The 23,295-nt window shown below is 42.6% G+C and overlaps 1 protein-coding gene across 3 annotated transcripts in view; it reads right to left on the reverse strand.

The window, feature by feature from the left end:
• CFAP61 (cilia and flagella associated protein 61) overlaps positions 1 to 23,295 on the reverse strand; it is a 416,189-nt gene that overhangs the window by 269,867 nt on the left and 123,027 nt on the right. For 2 of the 3 annotated variants that reach the window (XM_077282793.1, XM_077282795.1), the window contains exon 17: positions 18,530 to 18,664. The exons of the other annotated variant lie outside the window; for it this stretch is intronic. In XM_077282793.1, the coding sequence (XP_077138908.1) occupies positions 18,530 to 18,664 (135 nt within the window). The remainder of the gene's footprint in view (positions 1 to 18,529; positions 18,665 to 23,295) is intronic. 3 annotated transcript variants of the gene reach the window in all.

Raw genomic sequence — 23,295 nt, forward strand, 5'->3', positions numbered from 1 at the left:
AGAACAAAGAAGCACTCAGCAGAGAAAGCTCCTGTATAAGGGAGAACCAGCCGAGATAGCTATGTCATCTAAGGTTTATAGGCGGCTTAAGCTTGATGTCACTCGGGCTTTGCTTGATTTATCAAAGATATAAGTAAGCCTTCAATTTGTTAAACTTTTTTAATCCCTTGTCTTTCAAAAGCCATAACTTTTTAATTTTTCTGTCGATGCCCGTAATATGGTTACAAAGAGATGCATTTTTCAAAAGAACCACTTTGGAGTTCATATAATAGATTAGAATGTTGTTATCATTTGACGCCATTCACAGCGTACTATAAATTGCTTTTTTTAATATTATTTTGGCGTTTTAGTTAAATTACAGCGAGTTTTATTTTATAAATGTTTACTATTTTTTCACAATAATAAGACACTTATTAAAAAAATCATTTACTATATTACGAGATATAGACCTTTTTAATTTTGCCACTTGCAGAGCTGTGAAAGGGCTTAGTTCATGCAGGATAAGTTTTCTTTGGCACAATTTTGAGGTACCGTATATATGACATTTTGTTTACTTTTTTTGGTTACTTTTTATTCCTTTTTATTAGTAAATGAGCAAACACTGATTATTACATGTATTCAACAGTTCACCATGCATGTTAAAGAACACATCAATTTTATAATTGGGTAGTTGCAGACACATTAATTCTAATTACTATCATGGCCAAAAGTGTTGGCACCCTTGAAATTGTTCCAGAATACGATGTATTTCTCCAAGAAAATTATTGCAATTACACGTGTTTTGTTACACATATGTGTATTTCCCTTGCATGTATTGGAACAACACAAAAAAAAGAGAAAAAAAGGCAAATTGGACATAATTTCACACAAAACTTCCAAAACTGGGTTGGACAAAATTGTTGGCACCCTTCCAAAATTGTGGGTAAACAACTTTGTTTCAAGCATGTCTTGGCATTGTGCATCTGTGTGTGCCACACAAGCATGGAGAACAGAAAAAGGAGAAAAGAACTGTCTGAGGACTTGAGAACCAAAATTGTTGTAAAATAATCAACAATCAATCTCAAGGTTATCAGTCAATCTCCGGAGATCTCCATGTTTCTTTGTCCACAGTGTGCAGCATAATCAAAAAGTTTACAACCCATAGCACTGTAGCTAATCTCCCTGGACAGCGACGGAAAACAATTGATGAAAGGTTGCAGCGGAGGATAGTGTCCAGATGGTAGATAAGCAGCCACAATCAAGTTCCAAAAAAAATCAAGCTGTCCTGCAGGTTCAGAGTGCGTCAATGTAAGTGCAAACTATCCTTCAACATTTAAATTAAATGAAACGCTATGGCAGGAGTCAAAAGTGGACCCCACTGCTGACTTAGAGACATAAAAAAGCTAGACTGCAGTTTTGCAAAATGTACGTAAGCAAAAATCCTTCTGACAGTTTTCTTCTCCTCTTTCTGTTCTCTACGCTTAGTGTGGCACACAAAGACACAAAATGCAAAGATTGAGTCAAACGCTTCCTTTTATATCAGGTTTCAGATGTGATGTTCATATTGCCCATACCTGTTGCTTGCCACAGGTAAGTTTGAATGAGCATCACAAGGGTGAAACAAAGTTGTTTACCTATAATTTTGGAAAGGGGTCAACATTTTTGTCCGGACCATTTTCGGGATTTTGTGTGAAATTATGACAGATTTGCCTTTTTCTCCTGTGTTTTTTAGTGTTGTTTCAATACACACAAAGGAAATTAACATGTGTATAACAAAACATGTGTATTTTCAATCATTTTCTTGGAGAAATGCTTCATTTTCTGGAACAGTTTCCAAGGTGCCAACACTTTTGGCCATGACTGCATGTGCAGTAACATAGCAGATCTAGGGTCACTGGTGTGTCCCTGATTGCCACAGCAACCCAGTTGCGTGCATGTTTGTGTATATATGCATATATACGTACAGTCATGAGAAAAACTAAATGCACCCTCTTTAAATTGAGAAGAACAACAACACATGAAAAATTATAGCGTCTGTCATGATATGTACTTTTACCCTGTCCTGTATTTGAATAATATGCCATTTGATGTTTGTAACTGTTCTCTGGTTTCTATTAGCTGTAATTTATGTATTTTCTTGTGCTGGGAGTCACCTGTAACAATGTCTCCTTCCCCCAATACTTGCAGCCCTAAGCTTTAATGTAATTAAGCTTTGTCAACTAGTGAAGGAATAGCCATTCTTCCTCACAGCAGGTGGCTAGTCAAATGTACATACTACGTAGACTAAGTGGAGCCGACCAGAATAGAATCTTCTGATGGAGCCAACCATTGAATAGAAGGTGTGACCCCTACCCCCTTCATGGGCGGATCTCAGGAGCTCAGACAAGCCATTCTTATTTTTGAGATCTGATGTGAGTTGATCCTTGAAGGAGGAGTGGGGATTCTTAGCTGAGGCAAGACCCCATGTCCATCTGTGACTGCGGAAGCGAACGGGGCGAGACTTGAGCTGAGGACATATCTCGTCATTCGTGGGATTGTTTTGGGATCCCTTGGACTCGTGTGTACTATTGTTTTGTTAGCTGGCACAAGGATTATCGGGAAGTGCCCCCGAACCGGTTCCGGTGAACTAATTGTGGACTCTGTAGATCTACCTGCATGTGTTGTTCCAGCGTTCTGGATAATAAATCTGTGGAATCATCCCTTGGCCTGTTGTTCCTTCTTGCTCTGCCGTACACCCCGTCACAAACTGGTGGCAAGCAGCGGGATCAGAGCAGAAGGAATGGAGGACAATGGCCCAACATCGGGAACCAGCACCGCAGAGTACAAGAACTGGACTTTGGGGAGCCTACAATCAAAGGCCCGTGAAGTAGGAGTCCGTTTTAAAGGACTCTCCAAGGAGCAGCTAATTGAGGCTTTGGAAGGAGTTCGCCTGCAAGATGACGCTGAGGAAGGATCCTCACAGCAAATGGAGGAAAGACTGCAGCCGGAGGTAAATACCCAAAAAAGTCAGTGGGTTGTTTGGTACGAGGAGGAGTTGGCATTGCTCGGAGAAGAGGCCACCATAAACGATAAGAGGGAGGCCATTCACAGAGCTCAGGAGAGGGAGAGGGAGGCCATTCACAGAGCTCAGGAGAGGGAGGCCATTCACAGAGCCGAGGAGAGGGAGGCCATTCACAGAGCTGAGGACAGAGCTCAGGAGATGGCATTGCTGGAGAGGCAGATCGCTTTGGAAACAGCTAGAAGCTCCAGACAGACTGTAACCCCAGCACCCACCATGAGGGAACTCCCCAGAGTGTCCCGCAAAGACTTCAAGCCGTTTAATGAGGCTGCAGGCGACATTGAGGGCTTCTTCCAGGACTTTGAGCATCAGTGTCGATTAATGGAAGTCCCGGACAGGGAGCGAGTCCGACATCTTGTGGGGCTCTTAGAGGGTGGAGCTGCCGAAGCCTATAGAGCTATGGACCCTCGGGGGAACCGTGAGTATGTGGAGATTAAACAGACTATTCTAGAACATTATGCTGTGACGCCAGACACTTACAGGACTCAGTTCCGTACTTTAGCTTGTGATGGGGAAGTGTCTTTTAAGATATATGCTCAGACTCAAACAAATATGTAATCGCTGGCTGGAGGCAGAGGAGGCCTTAACCTGGGAGACCTTCCTCCAGGTTATCCTAAAAGAGCAGTTTTACTTCAAGTGCCCTGCTGAGATCCGGGAATGGGTGCGTGATAGGAGACCAGCGACAGTGGAAGAAGCTGCATCTCTCGTTGATGAGGCTCTCACCATCAAGCCTCAGTGGAGGGTTCTGTTGGAAGATGGAGAGAGGCCTACCAGCTCCACAACATCGGTGGCCCCCAGTTCTTCTGTCCCCATTGTTCCCTGTTCCTCTAAGCCACCACCTCATGCTGATACCCGTGTAAATGTGCCTCCAGTTGCTTCTACTGCATTTTCTGGAATACGACGAGGAGAGGAAGTAGCAGAGCGCAAGTGTTATGGTTGTGGGCATCCGGGGCATCTGCAGGCCTCATGCCCAGCCAGCCCATGGAGGAGTCATCCTCAAACCCCTACAGCACCTTTAGGTGGGAGCCGGCCTCCAGGTTCCCTTACCCCTCGCCCAAGAGGATGCCTTGGATGGAGTGAGACCCAGCACAGATGCTATCGATGTGGGCAGCCGGGGCATCTGCAAGCCTCCTGCCCAGCTGTTCAAATGAGGATTGATCCTGTACCCAGTCATATTATTAATTATGTACAGCCAAGTGCCATGGAGGAAGACGTGTCACCACTACGTGAGGACTGGCCTAGTGCCTCACCCACCCATGTTGCACCACTAGGAGTTTATGGTGTGCGACCTGCAGCTATGACGACTTCTGCTCATCGAGGTAAGCACTTGCAGGAGGTCGTGCTGGATGGACAGAGACTTATTGGATTTTGTGACTCAGGGGCTTTCCTCACACTGGCTGATCCCCGAGTGGTTCGGCCTGAGGCAATTCATAGAGGACCTGGGATTGTCATTAAACTGGCTGGTGGGCAATGGAGGACTATTCCCACAGCCACTGTGGATCTGAACTTTGGTTTTGGGGTCAGGCGATATGTGGTTGGGGTGATGGGTGGTCTGCCTGCAGATGTTCTCCTGGGCAATGATGTGGGAGAGCTACGATGCCAACTCGTGGCTGCATGAAGCCACATGTAAGTTACGCTCTGCCTGTGTGTACTTAACCAGCGACCTGTAGAGGTCCCTAGTACGTACACAAATTGGGAGGGGAAGGGATTGTCATGATATGTACTTTTACCCTGTCCTGTATTTGAATAATATGCCATTTGATGTTTGTAACTGTTCTCTGGTTTCTATTAGCTGTAATTTATGTATTTTCTTGTGCTGGGAGTCACCTGTAACAATGTCTCCTTCACCCAATACTTGCAGCCCTAAGCTTTAATGTAATTAAGCTTTGTCAACTAGTGAAGGAATAGCCATTCTTCCTCACAGCAGGTGGCTAGTCAAATGTACATACTACGTAGACTAAGCGGAGCCGACCAGAATAGAATCTTCTGATGGACCCAACCATTGAATAGAAGGTGTGATCCCTACCCCCTTCATGGGCGGATCCCAGGAGCTCAGACAAGCCATTCTTATTTTTGAGATCTGATGTGAGTTGATCCTTGAAGGAGGAGTGGGGATTCTTAGCTGAGGCAAGACCCCATGTCCATCTGTGACTGCGGAAGCGAACGGGGCGAGACTTGAGCTGAGGACATATCTCGTCGTTCGTGGGATTGTTTTGGGATCCCTTGGACTCGTGTGGACTATTGTTTTGTTAGCTGGCACAGGGATTATCGGGAAGTGCCCCCGAACCGGTTCCGGTGGACTAATTGTGGACTCTGTAGATCTACCTGCATGTGTTGTTCCAGCGTTCTGGATAATAAATCTGTGGAATCATCCCTTGGCCTGTTGTCCCTTCTTGCTCTGCTGTACACCCCGTCACAGCGTCACATTATCTATTAACAAAAAGAAGGCTAAAATGGAGCCAGTTGCTGCTAATCAAATGCCCTTGATAAATTGTTCATCACCAAGTGTGCCCGCCTCTATAAAAACAGAAGACTTGCCAGTTTGCTGATCTAGTGTATTCAGGCATATGTTAACAAAATGCCAAGGAGTAAAGACATCAGCAAGGCCATTTCCAAACACTTGGAGTCCATCATTATACAATTAGAAAGAGTATTCACATGTCGAACACAGTTTACAGTTTTCCAAGGAGTGGACATCCCAACAGATGGGACCCAAGGTCAGACTTGGCAATACTCAGAGAAAATAAAAAAAAAAAAGCAAGAGCTATAGCTCAGACACTCAAGTTAGCATGTGAAATGTTTGAGCTCATAAAAGTACAATTAGAAAAAAACTGAATAAATATAGCTTGTTTGGAAGGGTTGACCACTTCCATCTGAAAAGAACATGGAAGCATGACTAAAGTTTGCAAAGTTAACTATAAGACTTCTGGAACAATGTGGACAGGTGAGGCCAAAAGTTGAGATGTTTGGCTATAATACTCTGCACTTCATGTGGCAAAAACCAGACACAGCATATCAACACAAACACATAAACTGAAATGTTATGCATGCTGGTGGAGAGGTAATGATTTGGGATTGTTTTGCATTTACACGGCCTGGGCACCTTGCAGTCATTGATTATTCTATGAGTCCTATATGAGGCCAGCTATCCAAAAGGTAAAGCTTTCCTGAAACTGGGTCATTTAACAAAACAATAATTCTCAGCACACCTCATCAGGATTGCTAAAAAAAAATAAATGAGGTTTTGCGATAGCCCAAGGTCAAGACCTCAACCTAATCGAAATGCTGTGGCATTAGGTTGATGCTAATGATGGATCTACAAACTATTGATTCACGGATTATACTTCATTTTTTACTCAATGTGTTTGTATTTTTAAATAAATAATGACAATACTAAATAAATAATGATACGATGTAATTTGTCATGCGCTGTTGTTCATCTGCTTGTTGGGTTAAAGAAGCCTTGAATGTAGGTGATATTACAGTTGGCAACCTACCCACTGTATTCTGTGCCCCGGCTATTATCTGGAGGAACCTGGAAGCAAGCGTTCAATTTCCCTATAAGCACTACAATAAGGAAAAAGTTAGATTTAAAGCGCTGTACAAGTAATGCACAGACACGCCGGACGTAGATGAGGACCTGAACAGGAGAACCCGTATATGAACTCACAAAGTCCTACAGGGGGATTTGATAATGGATTTTATAAACCAGAAAAACACTTTGTATAAAAGCTACCAGTCAAACATTTTCCTGGTGATGACCATTTAGATCAGGGGTCTCAAATTTAGCTGGGTACAGAAAAAAATTGACTTTGACGGGCCGCATTCTTTGCAAGACGAGATTCATTTTTTAGTGATACCATATTTTTTCTCTATACATACAATCTTTTAGCATTTTTATGAACATTTTTGTTGTGTATTTTTATTTTATTTTTTTAATGGCATTTATCGTATGGGTTATGGTACAATTTTAGTTTGGGTCATTACGGATGCAGCAATAACAAATGTTCGCCAGTGTGGCAGAGCTTAAGAGATCCAAATTAGTGATGAGCAAATATACTCGTTACTCGAGATTTCCTGAGCTCGGGGGTCCTCCGAGTACTTTTTAGTGCTTGGAGATTTAGTTTTTAGCGCCGCAGCTGAATGGTTTACATCTCTTAGCCAGCATAAGTACATGTGGGGATACCCTAGCAACCAGGCAACCCCCACATGTACTTATGCTGGCTAAGAGATGTAAATCATTCAGCTGCAGCGCTAAAAACTAAAACTCTGAGCACTAAAAAATACTCGGAGGACACCTGAGCGTGCTCGAGAAATCTCGAGTAACGAGTATATTCGCTCATCACTAATCCAGATGTATTCGCCTGAGTCATCACTAGCGGCTTTTCAAAAAGTCACAAAACTTATAACAAATATACGCTAGTCCTATTCTGGAGTGATTTAATGCAAGTCCTACATTTTTATGCATGGAATCATGTTACTGATTAAAGAGCTGAATGCTTTTCAAAGATCTAGGGGCCATTTCGCTTTTACCAACTTAAACCAGTCAATTCATGGCACAGATCTCCACAGCAAACACATTACATGTAAAGTGCTGGCTGGAGGCGAATTTAGAGTAAAAGTCAGCAGGTTTTCTGTGTTTTTCCCATTACATCTCATTTGAGAGCTTGACTACTGCCCAATCTTGGCAGGCAGCAGATGGCATTGTTAGCAGGAATGTCCCCAATGTTTGTCACTTCTGCACATTTGCAAAATTAAAAGGAAGATGACCTACCTTGTCTTGAAAGAAAGATGTCAGCAGCATACAGGTGTTAATGGCATTTGCGGAAAGGCTGAATGATCATTGTGTAGAAAGAACAAAACCGTCTTTTCAGCTGTCTCAGACTAGTTAACAAGTAGCGATCTGAATACAGAGGAAGAAAGGGCTGCATTTCTCCAATAAAGGACAGCACGAGGACTTAATGAGGATAAAATGGAACTGCAAAGTAAGTAGATGAGCGCGAGACGTCTCTGATCACAATTAAAAAGGCCGTCAAGCCGCAGCTCAGCAGTTGAAGTATTCTGTTGTGTGTTACAATGATTAGCACATAGTACTACAATAGAAATGTTTTTTGGCAATTCCCTGAAGAGATCCTGTCACCACGTCTTCCCAATTAAACAAACATGGTGGGGTGTACACGTGCTCTAGACAGAGCTAAGCGCTACCTCTTATCATTTTACACACTCCTGTGCTAAAAATGAGCCTCAAAAAGCTTGATTAATTGACACAAGACACATACCGGCACTTTGCTTTGAGCGGTGGATTCTTACATGGATCTTACATTGTCTCGTAGACAACCAAGCTCTTTAGGGCATCCAATAAAATCCCATTGATCTTGACAATAATTGAGGAGACAGGGCCGTAACAATCGTAAAAGCAGGGAATGAATGTAGCCAGCAGGGAACCTTTCTGCACAGTATAGAGTCCTGCATGGCACTACACATGATGATGGTGGGTGTCCAGGCCCTTGGTTGGCTACCGATGCCTGTCTGCTGTGGTTAGGCACCCATGGTTGGCCTGTCATACAGTGCTGCCTGTGGGATCACTGGAGAAGAGTACATGTACTGGGAAGAGAGCGTGTGCTATTGTGGTTCTCTTTATCAGCAGAGGTCAAGAGCTATATTTAAGGCTATGTGCACATGTTGCGGATTTTGATGCGGATCCGCAGCATTTTTGGACTCATGGAATAGCATCAAATCTGCATGTGTAGTACACAACCAATGTAATTTTAGTCAATGGGAAATCCAGAATTAGTGTGCACATGCTGCGGAAAAATCTGTGCAGATTTGCAGAGTTTTATTTTCCGCAGCATGTCAATTCTTTTTGCGGATCTGCAGCGTTTCTGCACCCATTGACTTCCATTGAGTCAGTCAAATCCGCAGCAAAACCGCAGGTGTAAAAATATTTGCGGTTTTGCTGCGGAGTCGCGTGCGAAAAATGCTGCAGAAAGGCAGGAGGAAGAGCGTGTGGGCGGAGACTATGTGGAGAGGATGTGCGTGTCTGTGTGTGGGTGTCTGTGTGTATCTGTGTGTGTCTGAGGGGGTCTGCGTGTATCTGTGTGTGTGTCTGTGGGGGTCTAAGGGTGTGTGCGTGGCTGTGTGTGTGTGTGCAGGTCTGTGTGTAGGTAGGCATTGTCTGATGGGACTACTAGTCCCATCCGGCTATGTCTGCTGTCACGTAGAACAGTGACAGCATTAGCCGATGATGGGACAGTAGTAGTCCCATCATCTGGCTACTGTGTTGAATAGTAAAAAAATAAACATATATACACATACAGTACATACTCACCAAACAGCTAATCCCCGATGACCTCGATTGCCTGCAAAAAAAATAAAATAATAAACCAAAAGGATACTCCCTGTTCCAATGTAATCCATTTAATAATGAGTGTCCCACGATGATGTCCCTTGTAGAGATGTCACATTGGGAGATATGACTGTTCTACAGGGCTCCGGTGATACAGTGATCGGAGGCAATCCTCCCACATTGCATCACTCCGCCGCCTAGAGGTCCCTGGAGTTCGTCCTGTCACTTGTGGCACCGCTGCATGAGAAAATTCTCATACAGCGGTAGTGCCGTAAAATGAGGGCACTAACTCCGATGAACTACACTGCGGGAGTATTATGTCCGGTCAGTGTATCATCGGAGGCCCCTGTAGAGCTGTCACTTCTCCCAATGTCACTGTTCTACATGGGAGATCGTCGTGGGAAACTCGTTATTAAATGGACTACATCGGAAAAAGGGAGTATTTGTGCTGGTTTATTTTTATTTTTTTTTCAGGAGAACGAGGGATTGCATGGATTAGCTGTATAATAAATATGGGAAACTGTGTGGTGTTTTATTTCATTAAAATACTTTATTCTGGCTATGTCTTTATTTAACATGTAACAACTATAGGATTAGTAATGGATAGGAGTCTTATTGACACCTCTCCATTACTAAGCCGGGAGTGATGTCACCTTACAATACAAGGGTGACATCAACCCCACAACTATTACCACACTTACCACCGCTACAGGGCAAGTGGGAAGAGAGAGGCTATGTGCCGGAATTGGGGCATCTTAGAGATGCATCATTTTGGGGGCGGCTGAGAGCTGGTGTTTGTAGCCAGGGGTGGACAATATCCATGGCCCCTTCCTAGGCTATTAATATCAGCCCGTAGCTGTCTGCATAGCTTTTTCTGGTTATTAATTATAGGGGGACCTCACATCATTTTTTGGGGGCTCCCCTATTTTAATAGCCAGTAAAAGCTAAATATATAGCTGTGAGCTGATATTAATAGCCTGGGAAGATCGATGGGTATTACCTCCCTCCCAGACTATAATCATCTGCCCCCAGTTGCTGGCTTTCCCTCTCTTGTTTGGAAAACTGTGCCATTTTTTTTTAAATTAAACAGATATTGCATTTAAGGCCGGGGTCACACTTGCGAGAAACTCGCACCACAATACCCGGCACTGCCGCCGGCACTCAGGACTGGAGTGAGGGCCGCATGTATTTCAATGCAGCTGAATGCTCCGGTCTGAGCGCCGGCGGAAGTGCCAGGTACTGAGGTGCGAGACTCGTGCATGTGTGTGTATTTAACTCTTTATGTACCATTTTATTATGTTTATTACTAAACATCGGACTTGGTATTATCTATCTATCTATCTATCTGTCTATCTATCTGTGTGTGTAATCATTATTCTTCAATGGAGTATGTAAAAGAAGAGGTTGGACAAAGAAATGACATCACAATTCTTTTCTTTTGCTAAATAATATATCTTTATTTAGCTTACAAAAAAGCATATAAATCCGCATGAAAAACTGCATGAAAATCCACATCAAAAACGCATTAAAAAATGCATCAAAAATGAGTGGATTTTTAACTGCGTTTACTACCAAGAGAGTCAGAATCTGCGCAGAAAATTCCACAGGCAAATCGGCAACGTGTGCACATACCCTAAAGGGAACCTGTCACCAGTTTTGTCATATAACAACTAAAAGTATGACCATATTCAGTGCCAGTGCTGCAGTCCTTAAATGCTTATATAACCTCCTGACTCCCCCTGTATACCACCCGAAAACCTTATAAGTTCTCCCACACTGTAGGAAAATTATATCATTCTGGTCCCATGGTGTGGTTTCGGGCCTCTCCATCCCTACCATGGCTGCAGCTCGTCGTCCACCTTCTTTAATTGACGTGGATGACGCCTCCGTCATCCACACTGCCACACGAAATCTTGCGCCAGCGCACAGAAATTGCTGCTCATGGCTGCACACTATGGTTTGCCCTACTACAGGCGCATGCACACTTAAATTTTCGGCTCTGCACGCAGTATTATAAAGCATAAGAAGCAGACGTGGGCCACAGTTTATGTGCGCAGAAGCAAGATTTTGCCCATCAATGTAATGTGGATGACAGATGCATCATCAATGTCAATTAAAGTAGGATGGTGAGCAGCAGCCGGGGGAGAGATAGAGAGGCACAAAACCATGCCCTTCGGACCGGACTGACCCAATTTCCATACAGAGAGGGAGAACTTAAAAAAGGTTTTTGGGGAGTATACAGTTGGGGTCAGGGGGTTATATAAGCATTTATGGATTGCAGAACAGGTGCTGAATAAGGTGATAGTTTTAGTTGTTATATGACAAAACTGATGACAGGTTCCCTTTAAATATACCTCTTGACCTCTTGTACTGATAAAGAGAACCACAATACCACAAGCTCTCTTCCCAGTATATGATTCTACACAAAAGCCTGTGATTGGGCAAACAGTATTCTGATATAAAACTGCTTTAAGTTTTGCAAAACTTGTAGTTCTGAAAGAAAGAAAAAAACAATCTCCATTGGTAAGTGCACTCTCCAAATACTTATTTAATAAATCTATCCCATAATGTACGGTGTCCTTGTGGTACTGAAATGGTTAACAGAACCAGCTCTGCTCTAAACAAGTATTATTTTCCATGTCTATCATTGGAGGCTGCAGATTGTGAACTCTGTTGACTCCGTAATGACACTGACAGGCCACTTGACCTGATGTCTCCGTGTTCATTGCTCATAAGAAAATTCAAGGTAACTGTTGCTTAGTTAGCAAAGTGCACAGTGAAAGACATAAAAACTTTAAGCCTTCATCAGCTTTGAAAAGTTTATTTTTGTCTTGTTAGTCATGGTTTCATATTAGAAAGGTTCCCAGCAAAAAGAATCGCCATATCGCGACTGCAGGTTATACATAAATTGGCCATTTTATGCGCTAAGTATTCTCAATTTTTCCTATTTTCTAGAGCGGTAATGCAATTCATATTTCATGTTTGCATGCTATAGCGCTACAGAGTACTACTTTATTTGTTGGTTATAAATGGAGATGGTTCCTCTTAGTAAGCATATCTTCACATCTGTCTTCTGTTTTGAAGTCACGGTCAGTTTTTTGTTATTTGTATACATAGGTTCTCTGACTGAGCACTCCATCCCTCAGACTCTGGCGGTTGTAATCATAACAGGATCCTATCTACCCACATAAATGTAGGCTTCAACCTACAGTAGGTGAAAATTCACATTGGAAAGTTTCCCAGCAACAAGAATCGCCTTATCGCGGCTGCAGGGTATGCATGAATTGGCCAATTTTTGGCCTAACAATTTTCGATTTTTCCTATGTGCTAGAGCAGTAATACAATTCATATTTCATGTTTTCATGCTATAGCGCTACAGAGTGCCACTTTATTTGTTCTTTTTTTCTGGTGACATTGGTGACGATTGTGCCACTGTGTTGGAAATAGGGTTGAAGAAGGCTGCACTTATATACTAACCAATTACTGGAAACAAAACCTATGTGGTGTCCTGGAGAACTGGGCACTCACAGATTCAACCAAAAGACATCTCCTACCCCCCAATGTTCTGTAGTTCATACAGCTCTCTGTCACTTACTATTGGACAACAGGCCTGGTATCCATGCTTGGCACAGCACTACTTTGTGGGTACCAGTTATAGGTAATCACTGCAACTGACTTAATTGATTTAACAATATTGACACCCTGGCTCTTCAATTTTTGTCACCAATGGGGGAAACATGCACAAGCTGCTAATGAACTATAGAGGAAAAGAGAGTGAAGACATATATGTATACAAGTTGACAGAATAACACCAAGACTAAAATGCTCATCTTCTTAAAGGAGCTTTCCAGTGAAGATCAACAGGATAAGTAATAACTTATGGATTGGTGGGGGTCTGACTGCTGGGACCTGCTCTGATTGCCAGAACAGAGAAATTGTATCTCAAATGGGGCACGTCTATTCTTGTTAGATCAGATCGGCTGTACACATGCCCAACTGACACCCCAGTCATCTGCACTCGTCTTTTTCTAGCCGTCACATAGAAAATGATTGGAAAGGCAGTCGAAATTGCGTATTGCCACTTCATTCTAACATGGATAAATGTGCCACATTCTGCCAATCAATACAGGTCCTCGCGGTCAGATACCTACCGATCTACAGTTGTGTGAAAAAGTGTTTGCCCCCTTCCTGATTTCCTATTCTTTTGCATGTTTGTCAAACATAAATGTTTCAGATCACCAAACAAATGTAAACATTAGACAAAGAAAACACAAGTAAATACAAAATGCAGTTTTTAAATTCAGGTCTTTATAATTAAGGGAAAAATAAATCCAAACTTACAGGTCCCTGTGTGAAAAAGTGATCCCCCTCTTTAAAATATAAATTAAACTGTGGTTTATCACATCTTTGGGAAGCTGAGTGCAAATTCTTTAGTCACACGCAGGACTGATTAGTGCCACACCTGTTCTCAATCAAGAAATCACTTAAATAGGACCTGCCTGACATAGTGAAGTAGACCGTAAGATCCTCAAAAGCTATACATCATGCCGCGATCCAAAGAAGTTCTGGAACAAATGAGAAGCAAAGTAATTGAGATCTATCAGTCTGGAAAAGATTATAAAGACATTTCTAAAGCTTTGGGATAGCAGCGAACCCCAGTGAGAGCCATTATCCACAAATATCAAAAACATGGAACAGTGGTGAACCTTCCCAGGAGTGGTCGGCCAACCAAAAGTACGCCAAGAGCACAGGGATGACTCATCCAAGAGGTCACAAAAGACCCAACAACAACATCCAAAGAACTGCAGACCTCACTTGCCTGTTAAGGTTAGTGTTCCACAGTAAGAAAGACTGGGCAAAAGTGACCTGCATGGGTAACAAAACGAAAACCACTGCTGAGCAACAAGAACATATAGGCTAGTCTCAGTTTTGGCAGAAAACATCTTGATGATCCCCAAAACTTTTGTGAAAATACTTTGTGGACTGATGAGACAAAAGTTTAACTTTTTGGAAGGTATCTGTCCCATTACATCTGGCGTAGAACGCAGCACTTCTGAAAAGGAACATCATACCAACAGTAAATTATGGTGTAGGTAGTGTGATGGTATGGGGCTGTTTTGCTGCTTCAGGAACTGGAAGACTTGATGTAAATGGAACCATGAATTCTGCAGTCTACAAAGGAATCCTGAAGAAGAATGTCCAGTCATCTGTTCGTGACCTCAAGCTGAAACGTACTTGGGTTATGCAGCAGGACAATGATCCAAAACACCCCAGCAGGTCCACCTCTGAATAGCCTAAGAAAAAGAAAATTAAGACTTTGGAGTGGCCTAGTCAAAGTCCTGACCTTAATCCGATTGAGATGCTGTGGCATCACCTTAAAAAGGAGGTTCATGCTCGGAAACCCTCCAATGTTGCTGAAGTACAACAATTCTGCAAAGATGAGTAGGTCAAAATTCCTCCAGAGCGTTGTAAAAGACTCATTGTCAGTTATTGCAAACGTTTTATTGCAGTTGTTGCTGCTAAGGGTGGCCCAACCAGTTTTTAGGTTTAGGGAGCAATCACTTTTTCACACAGGGCCCTGTAGGATTGGATTTCTTTTTCCCTTAATAATAAAAACCTTCCTTTAAAAACTGCATTTTGTGTTTACTTCTGTTATCTTTGTTTAATATTTAAATTTGTTTGGTGATCTGAAACACTTAAGTGTGACAAACATGCAAAAGAATAGGAAATCAGGAATAAATTAGAAGGGCGTGCTTCTCTTTACCGGCACTGAATTCACATCATTTTCAGTCCCGGTAGGTGAACCAGAGGTCGGCTCCTCACCCATTATAAAGTAATGGCTTATCCTAGCATTACACCCATTCTTTATGAGATAGGAAATCCCCATTAAATGTTATTTTTCACGACGGAGATGCTCTTTTGTGCTGTCAGACAGAGCTATGTCTTGTCAGCTTTGATTGCTATAGTGATGAAAGGGATTGAATTTAAGAGGTCAGTTAGTATATAATAGCAGATACATAGGTTTCCTAGCTTTCACAAATAAACCTGAGAAAAACAAACTGTAGGAAAATCCCAACCTTGATAAAGCTGATGAAGTTCTGTATGTACTGTAGATGGCATCCTAGAATAACCACACGAGTGGCAGCATGTAACGCGCTCTATGGATTCATAACATCCTTCCTAGGATTGCTGGATACATCTGATGATACATTTAGTCTGCAGAGACGTCTATTGGTGTTTGAGTCTTCATATATCACTATTTATCAGTAACATAGTAGTCTGCTAACATAATGTAGTGTTTAGCTCTGTTCGAGCCTGCTTCATCCATGTGAAAAAGAAAACAGGAGGACAGAGAAAAAAAATAAGCCGACAAAACAGGTCACTTATTCCAAATGATGATTTCACCTATTCTTCTCTTGTATCAATAATTACATAATTACTATGAGCAGATGGATTGCAGCACACAAGCAGATGGTGGGGAGAGCGGAGAAGTAAACAGGCTGAAAATTGATGATTTCTTTTCCAAACAAGGATTCCATTACTTAAAAAAAATAATAAATGACTGCAAATATAGTCTGGGATTAGGGGGAACAGACTAGAATACCCCCGGGCTCATCACTTTGCTGATGCCATAATACAATGAAGCTACCGTGAGCATTTTAACTTACATTGAAATTGCAAACAACATCTTGTTAAAGACAACTGCGTGGGGAATATATAATATCTCATCATGTACAAGAGCAGCTGGCTGATGTAATAATCAGCATTATTAAAATAGAACTCAATGACATTTCTCCATACAGATATGCTGAAAAAGTTATTATTATTATGCTTTGCTTATATAGCGCTATCTTATTCTGTAGAACTTTACAGACATTATCATCACTGTCCCCGATGGGGCTCACAATCTAGATTCCCTATCAGTGTGTCTTTGGAGGTTGGGAGGAAACCGGAGTACCTGGAGGAAACCCACACAGACACAGGGAGAACATACAAACTCGTGGCAGATGTTGTCCTTGGTGGGATCTGACCCCAGGACCCAGTGCTGCAAGGCTGCAGTGCTAATCACTGAGCCACCGTGCCGCTATGTAACTCTGTTAATGTGGGTGCACTTGGAAGCAGATAGTGGCTGGCAGGCAGGTGCGGGAAGGACGGCTTTAAAATCGACACCTAGGACCCCCACAATTAGCCGTTACCAGCTCCATCAGCAGTCGGATATAGTCAGAGTATGGAGACGAGATGATCTGCTGTACCCGGAGTGGCTACTAAACAGTGTGTAATCCTATAGAAAAAAATTATACATGAAGAGCCATTTTTAAAAAAAAAGGTAGAACTTTATTGTAAATCACAAAAAATGGAGCATTCATGTTCCTCTCCAAACACGGATTATGTCCGTTCACTGCTGGAGCTGGTAAGAGATGATCATAGGAGTGTCGAACCTCCAGTAATCTGATATTGACGATCTATTCTAAGAAAACATCATCAATATCCTAGTTGTGGACAACCCCTCTAAAATAAAACATGTGCACTAGAAGGCTTCCTATTGTGTATGAACTGGATGATCTGAAAACCTGCAGCCATGTAAGTGTGTGCTGTGGTCAGATATGTGACCCCCACAGCTTAGTTTTCGCTTTAAACCTGCCATCTGTGCCACTAATGTCAAGTAACAGAAAAACTTTTTTGATTTTAGTGTAAGGCATAAATAGCAAATTAAAATTCATGGAACTCAATCAAGTTACTCATTATTTTATAGACATTGTCAAGTTTTGACAATTTCAAGCATAAGGGCAAAAAGTGTGCCTCGAGAAATTGACCTGCACTTCTAAGACATACACTTTAGATGAATGCTGCCCAAACTTGGCAATTTTAACAGAACAAGACAAGCATCTAATTTGTATGGCGGTGTATACAAATTTTCAACAGCATATTTTAGGGAAAAAAAGGGTCAGGCATGTTGGTTTTCAACACGACCGATCTTTTTTTTCTTAGGAGAGCACGCAGCCGCTAGAGGTGTGTGCCAGGAGGTTAGGACACATGCACACTCCTCCAAGCTGATTGTGCATGTGTATGATGAGTGGGGAAGAATAGCTGTTGGCTGATCACTCTTTCACTTGACAGCGATCTAAAGTGTATACCCAGCATTAGAAATAAGTGATCATAGAATAGACTTAACAATTAGACTATTGCTTGATTTTCTATTCTTTTGCCATGTTTACTCTCATGTGGCATAAACCATAGATTTTTCTTCTTTACAAAAATTAAAGAATAAATCTAATTGAAAAATGTGTGCAATGCCATCTCTGCTTCAGTGAGTCTCTGGTGGCTTTTACGGCTTGAGGTCTAAACAGACCCACAGGCCCCCTGGGAACAGTTACGTCCCAGGACCCACTCAGTGGAGACCGCCAGTACTATGGGCATACACACAGTCAGTACCAATAATATCCTGGTTACACCAAACCTACTTTGTTCAAGTTTCTTGGGATTTCCATTGTATAAAACAAACCTGAAAAAAATCCCTTGGACCCAATCAAAATAAAAGGGGCCTGTTGCTATAAGTTGAGATTAGCTTCTAAATGGATCGATTAAAACGGTCATGGCTCTTGTGTGAACGAAGCAATGGAGCTAATCTGAACAGCGCCTACATCAACAAGTCTTCATCAGGGCAATACATACAGAAGGCGCGCCAACTTTGTAAGCACATAGGCATCACTGTATGCTTTTTTGTTGAGACAGTATTAGTACAAAGTAATGTGTAAGAAGTATTGGTAAAAGATCGATATATATATACATCAATACAACAGTGGAAACTCAGACAAAAAACAAAAGTCACTGCTATGCCAAGCAACAGGAACTCAGACAAGCTCAAGTCCTGTTTATTACTTTTTTGGGGGTTTCTGGAGCTTTTACTAAGGTATAGTTTGCTTACATCGGGATGTGATATGATCGTTGAATTGAGAGTTCTGTCTACATTCGGGATACATATATTTAAACATTGGGATACAACTCATCCTGTGAGGGTATGAACACCCAGATCTGTATAATTAAGAAGCAACCTATTCATACTAAGACAGCAATTCCATGCCATCTGCCAAACCTTGTAGAGCCTGGCATGGTGCCTGTTGCCTGCTGTAGCTTCTGTTACCCACCTGATCCTTGGAGACCTGCTTTGATGGAGCGTTTATGCCAAGCTTTTCCAGAGGATAGACAATCTGTCGTCTCGGTCGCACGGGAACCATGTAATGAAGGGCAGATGTCAGTGAATGGGCGCAGGGATCCTTAAACTGAAAGACAACCATCTTCATTTTAGTGAGGAGAATGCCAACTCTGGTCCTCGCAGATGTTTAACAAACGCGCAATTCTTAACGGACTTGGCAAATTGAAAGCCGGGGTTAGAGAAAAATAATAACAAATAAACATAGTGCTAGAACCGGGGAAGGAGTTCACATAATACCCACCACTAATGAAGATAATTATGGGAATAATTACATTACCATCTCTGTGGGAATGACAGATAAACAAGTGGCTTGGTTTATGGCATTTTGCTGTACCAGAATTTTTCCCAGGAGCACATTCTCTCACTACCAATCATAAATTAGCTCATCTTACCTCCATCCATTTTCTTTTCTGTTAGGATCTTGTGCTCAGACCCCATTATACTTTAAAAGATGAGAGATAAGACTCTCTGATTACTTAAAGAAAGGATAGGGCTATGTTCCCACGATCTGGAAGTAGCAGTGCTTTGGACGCAGCGCATTTTCTAAGTCCAAAACGCTGCGATCTGTTGAACGCAGGTAAATCTGCATGTGTTCACTGAACCGCGCGGAATTACCATATCCAATACATCCTATTGATTACATTTCTGTTGCGGTCCTCAAAGACGTGTCGCATGTCAGGGTCCGCTGGTGATCCGCAGGTGCACATGTATACATAGTGGACATGGAATTTCACTATGCTGTAACATCTGGCCGCTGCGGCCTGGCATAAATACGCAGCGTCAAAACCGCAGCAATTCCTGATCATGGGCACAAACCCTTACTGTTCTGCTTTAAGTCCCGATAATTTACTATAATGTGTACCGCCGGCGTCCCTGCATGCCTCCGCTTCTCCCCCACGGAAGGGACGCCTACTAACTCACCACTTTGGCCACCTTGTCATGTCTCTTGCTCCGGTTCCCGAGTCTCAACTGTGGCGAGCGCACTCCCAGTCTCATAAAGAGACAGTGTGCTCACTCTTATATGTCTCCAGCCAACAGCTGGGAGACACTTAGCACTTAAGGCACCTCCACCTATAGTTGTAGTTAGTCCGCAAGCTGCCAGCTAGTGATCAGATCCCAGTACCAGTCTAGCTAATCTAGTACCAGTACCAGTTCTGCTTTCTTGTTCCCGTCCTGTAAGTATAGCACCTAAACTCGAAACCACTACGATGGTACCTGAACCCGAAACTCCTCTAGTCGTGCCAGAACCTGAAAGTGAAATCGCACCTGAGGAACCAGAACCCTGAAAACACTGGCGGTATCTGTACCCGAATCCCATGCTGTCAGTACTGGTTCAAGTATCCATCCCGTCTGAACGAGTGGCTACATCTATATCCTCTGTATCTAGTCATGTCTAAGACTCCTAGTCTGTTCTACTGTCCTGACCCTTGGGGGTCAGCTGTTGCTGTACCAGTATCTGTCCTGGAGTAGCACCTGGAATCCACCTGGTCCCAAGGCTATCCCCACCATCAGGGGCTCTAGTGAAAAATAAGGTGGGCAGGTAGTTATGCCCCTCCAGGCTCTCCCCGGCCCGTGGCGCTGTGTATCCACATTCCATAATGCCCCAATACTAAACTCGCTTGTCATTACAGTACTGATGTATAAGGTAAATCCCACACTGTTTGTTTGCCATGTTGTTTAGCAGGTATCTATTATTTACACCAGCACAGGCACTGTTTGCTGTAAGTTTATTTTTTCTCACTATTTCTCTGGGTTCACTTAATTGATTTTTCTATGACAATAAATATAGGATCTGATTTTCCCAAGAACTGCACTATTCTTGTACATAAAAGGGGATAACCTGTAATACCAGACACAGCTATTGACAACAGTGATTCTGATTCTGGGATAAAATGGAGGCCTGTTACTCTGATCTTGGACAAAAAATGCAGCACAGCAGAGCAGTAGTTATCACCGTTACATGGAAGCTCCAGTGACCTGATTTCAATCCAACCGAGGACAATGTCTGTATGGAGTTTGTATGTTCTAATAATAACAATGTTTAATTCTACAATGCCGACATATTCCACAGCAGTTTATAATTCAGAGGGGACATGTACAAACAAAATAAGACATTACAGAGTAATACACAGTAATCGCATACAAGATTTCTCTCGCGCATCACCCCTACTCTGGAACTCTCTACCCCAACACATCAGACTCTCGCCTACTGTGGAAACCTTCAAAAAGAACCTGAAGACCTACCTCTTCCGACAAGCCTACAAGCTGCAGTAACCACTGATCAACCAAACCGCTGCACGACCAGCTGTACCCTCGCCTACTGTATCCTCACCCATCCCTTGCAGATTGTGAGCCCTCGCGGGCAGAGTCCGCTCTCCTACTGTACCAGTTGTGACTTGTATTGTTTAAGATTATTGTACTTGTTTTTATTATGTATACCCCTCCTCACATGTAAAGCGCCATGGAATAAATGGCGCTATAATAATAAATAATAATAATACGTATAGTATGTCAACAAATACCAAGAGGAGTGAGGGCCCTGCTTGTAAGACTAAAATCTATTAGGAAATAGGGGTGACACAAAAGGTAAAAAAAATACTTGTAGTGTATATTTATTATAATGACGGTCCAGCCATCAATACAGGTCCTTCTCAAAAAATTAGCATATAGTGTTAAATTTCATTATTTACCATAATGTAATGATTACAATTAAACTTTCATATATTATAGATTCATTATCCACCAACTGAAATTTGTCAGGTCTTTTATTGTTTTAATACTGATGATTTTGGCCTACAACTCCTGATAACCCAAAAAACCTGTCTCAATAAATTAGCATATTTCAACCGTCCAATCAAATAAAAGTGTTTTTTAATAACAAACAAAAAAAACATCAAATAATAATGTTCAGTTATGCACTCAATACTTGGTCGGGAATCCTTTGGCAGAAATGACTGCTTCAATGCGGCGTGGCATGGAGGCAATCAGCCTGTGACACTGCTGAGATGTTATGGAGGCCCAGGATGCTTCAATAGCGGCCTTAAGCTCATCCAGAGTGTTGGGTCTTGCGTCTCTCAACTTTCTCTTCACAATATCCCACAGATTCTCTATGGGGTTCAGGTCAGGAGAGTTGGCAGGCCAATTGAGCACAGTAATACCATGGTCAGTAAACCATTTACCAGTGGTTTTGGCACTGTGAGCAGGTGCCAGGAAGCATGAAGTGCTCCAAAATCTCCTGATAGCTAGCTGCATTGACCCTGCCCTTGATGAAACACAGTGGACCAACACCAGCAGCTGACATGGCACCCCACACCATCACTGACTGGGTACTTGACACTGGACTTCAGGCATTTTGGCATTTCCTTCTCCCCAGTCTTCCTCCAGACTCTGGCACCTTGATTTCCGAATGACATGCAAAATTTGCTTTCATCAGAAAAAAGTACTTGGGACCACTTAGCAACAGTCCAGTGCTGCTTCTCTGTAGCCCAGGTCAGGCGCTTCTGCCGCTGTTTATGGTTCAAAAGTGGCTTTACCTGGGGAATGCGGCACCTGTAGCCCATTTCCTGCACACGCCTGTGCACGGTGGCTCTGGATGTTTCCACACCAGACTCAGTCCACTGCTTCCTCAGGTTCCCCAAGGTCTGGAATCGGTCCTTCTCCACAATCTTCCTCAGGGTCCGGTCACCTCTTCTCGTTGTACAGCGTTTTCTGCCACATTGTTTCCTTCCAACAGACTTACCATTGAGGTGCCTTGATACAGCACTCTGGGAACAGCCTATTTGTTGAGAAATTTCTTTCTGGGTCTTACCCTCTTGCTTGAGGGTGTCAATGATGGCCTTCTTGACATCTGTCAGGTCGCTAGTCTTACCCATTATGGGGGTTTTGAGTAATGAACCAGGCAGGGAGTTTTTAAAAGCCTCAGGTATCTTTTGCATGTGTTTAGAGTTAATTAGTTGATTCAGAAGATTAGGGTAATAGGTCGTTTAGAGAACCTTTTCTTGATATGCTAATTTATTGAGACAGGTTTTTTGGGTTATCAGGAGTTGTAGGCCAAAATCATCAGTATTAAAACAATAAGGGTACCGTCACACAGTGGCATTTTCATCGCTACGACGGCACGATTCGTGACGTTCCAGCGATGCATTTACGATATCGTTGTGTCTGACACGCTACTGCGATCCGGATCCCCGCTGAGAATCGTACGTCGTAGCAGATCGTTTGAAACTTTCTTTCGTCGTCTAGTGTCCCGCTGTGGCGGCATGATTGTATACGATGTGCGCACAGTAACCAACGGCTTCTACATCGCAAATACGTCATGAAATTATCGCTCCAGCGCCGTGTATTGCAACGTGTGACCGCAGTCTACGACGCTGGAGCGATAATTATACGACGCTGCTACGTCACAAATCGTGCCGTCGTAGCGATGAAAATTCCACTGTGTGACGGTACCCTTAAAGACCTGACAAATTTCAGTTGGTGGATAATGAATCTATAATATATGAAAGTTTAATTGCAATCATTACATTATGGTAAATAATGAAATTTAACACTATATGCTAATTTTTTGAGAAGGACCTGTATAGTGAATAGGGGCATTCAAATAATACTGCATGAACCATTCAATAGTCAGAATCTGTACAAGCCCAGATACAAAGTGCTACATATTGCATGGAGGTTGAAGAAACAAATAAGAGTGAC

This window comes from Ranitomeya variabilis, chromosome 2 (genome assembly GCF_051348905.1).
Source record: "Ranitomeya variabilis isolate aRanVar5 chromosome 2, aRanVar5.hap1, whole genome shotgun sequence".
NCBI classification, from domain to species: domain Eukaryota; kingdom Metazoa; phylum Chordata; class Amphibia; order Anura; family Dendrobatidae; genus Ranitomeya; species Ranitomeya variabilis.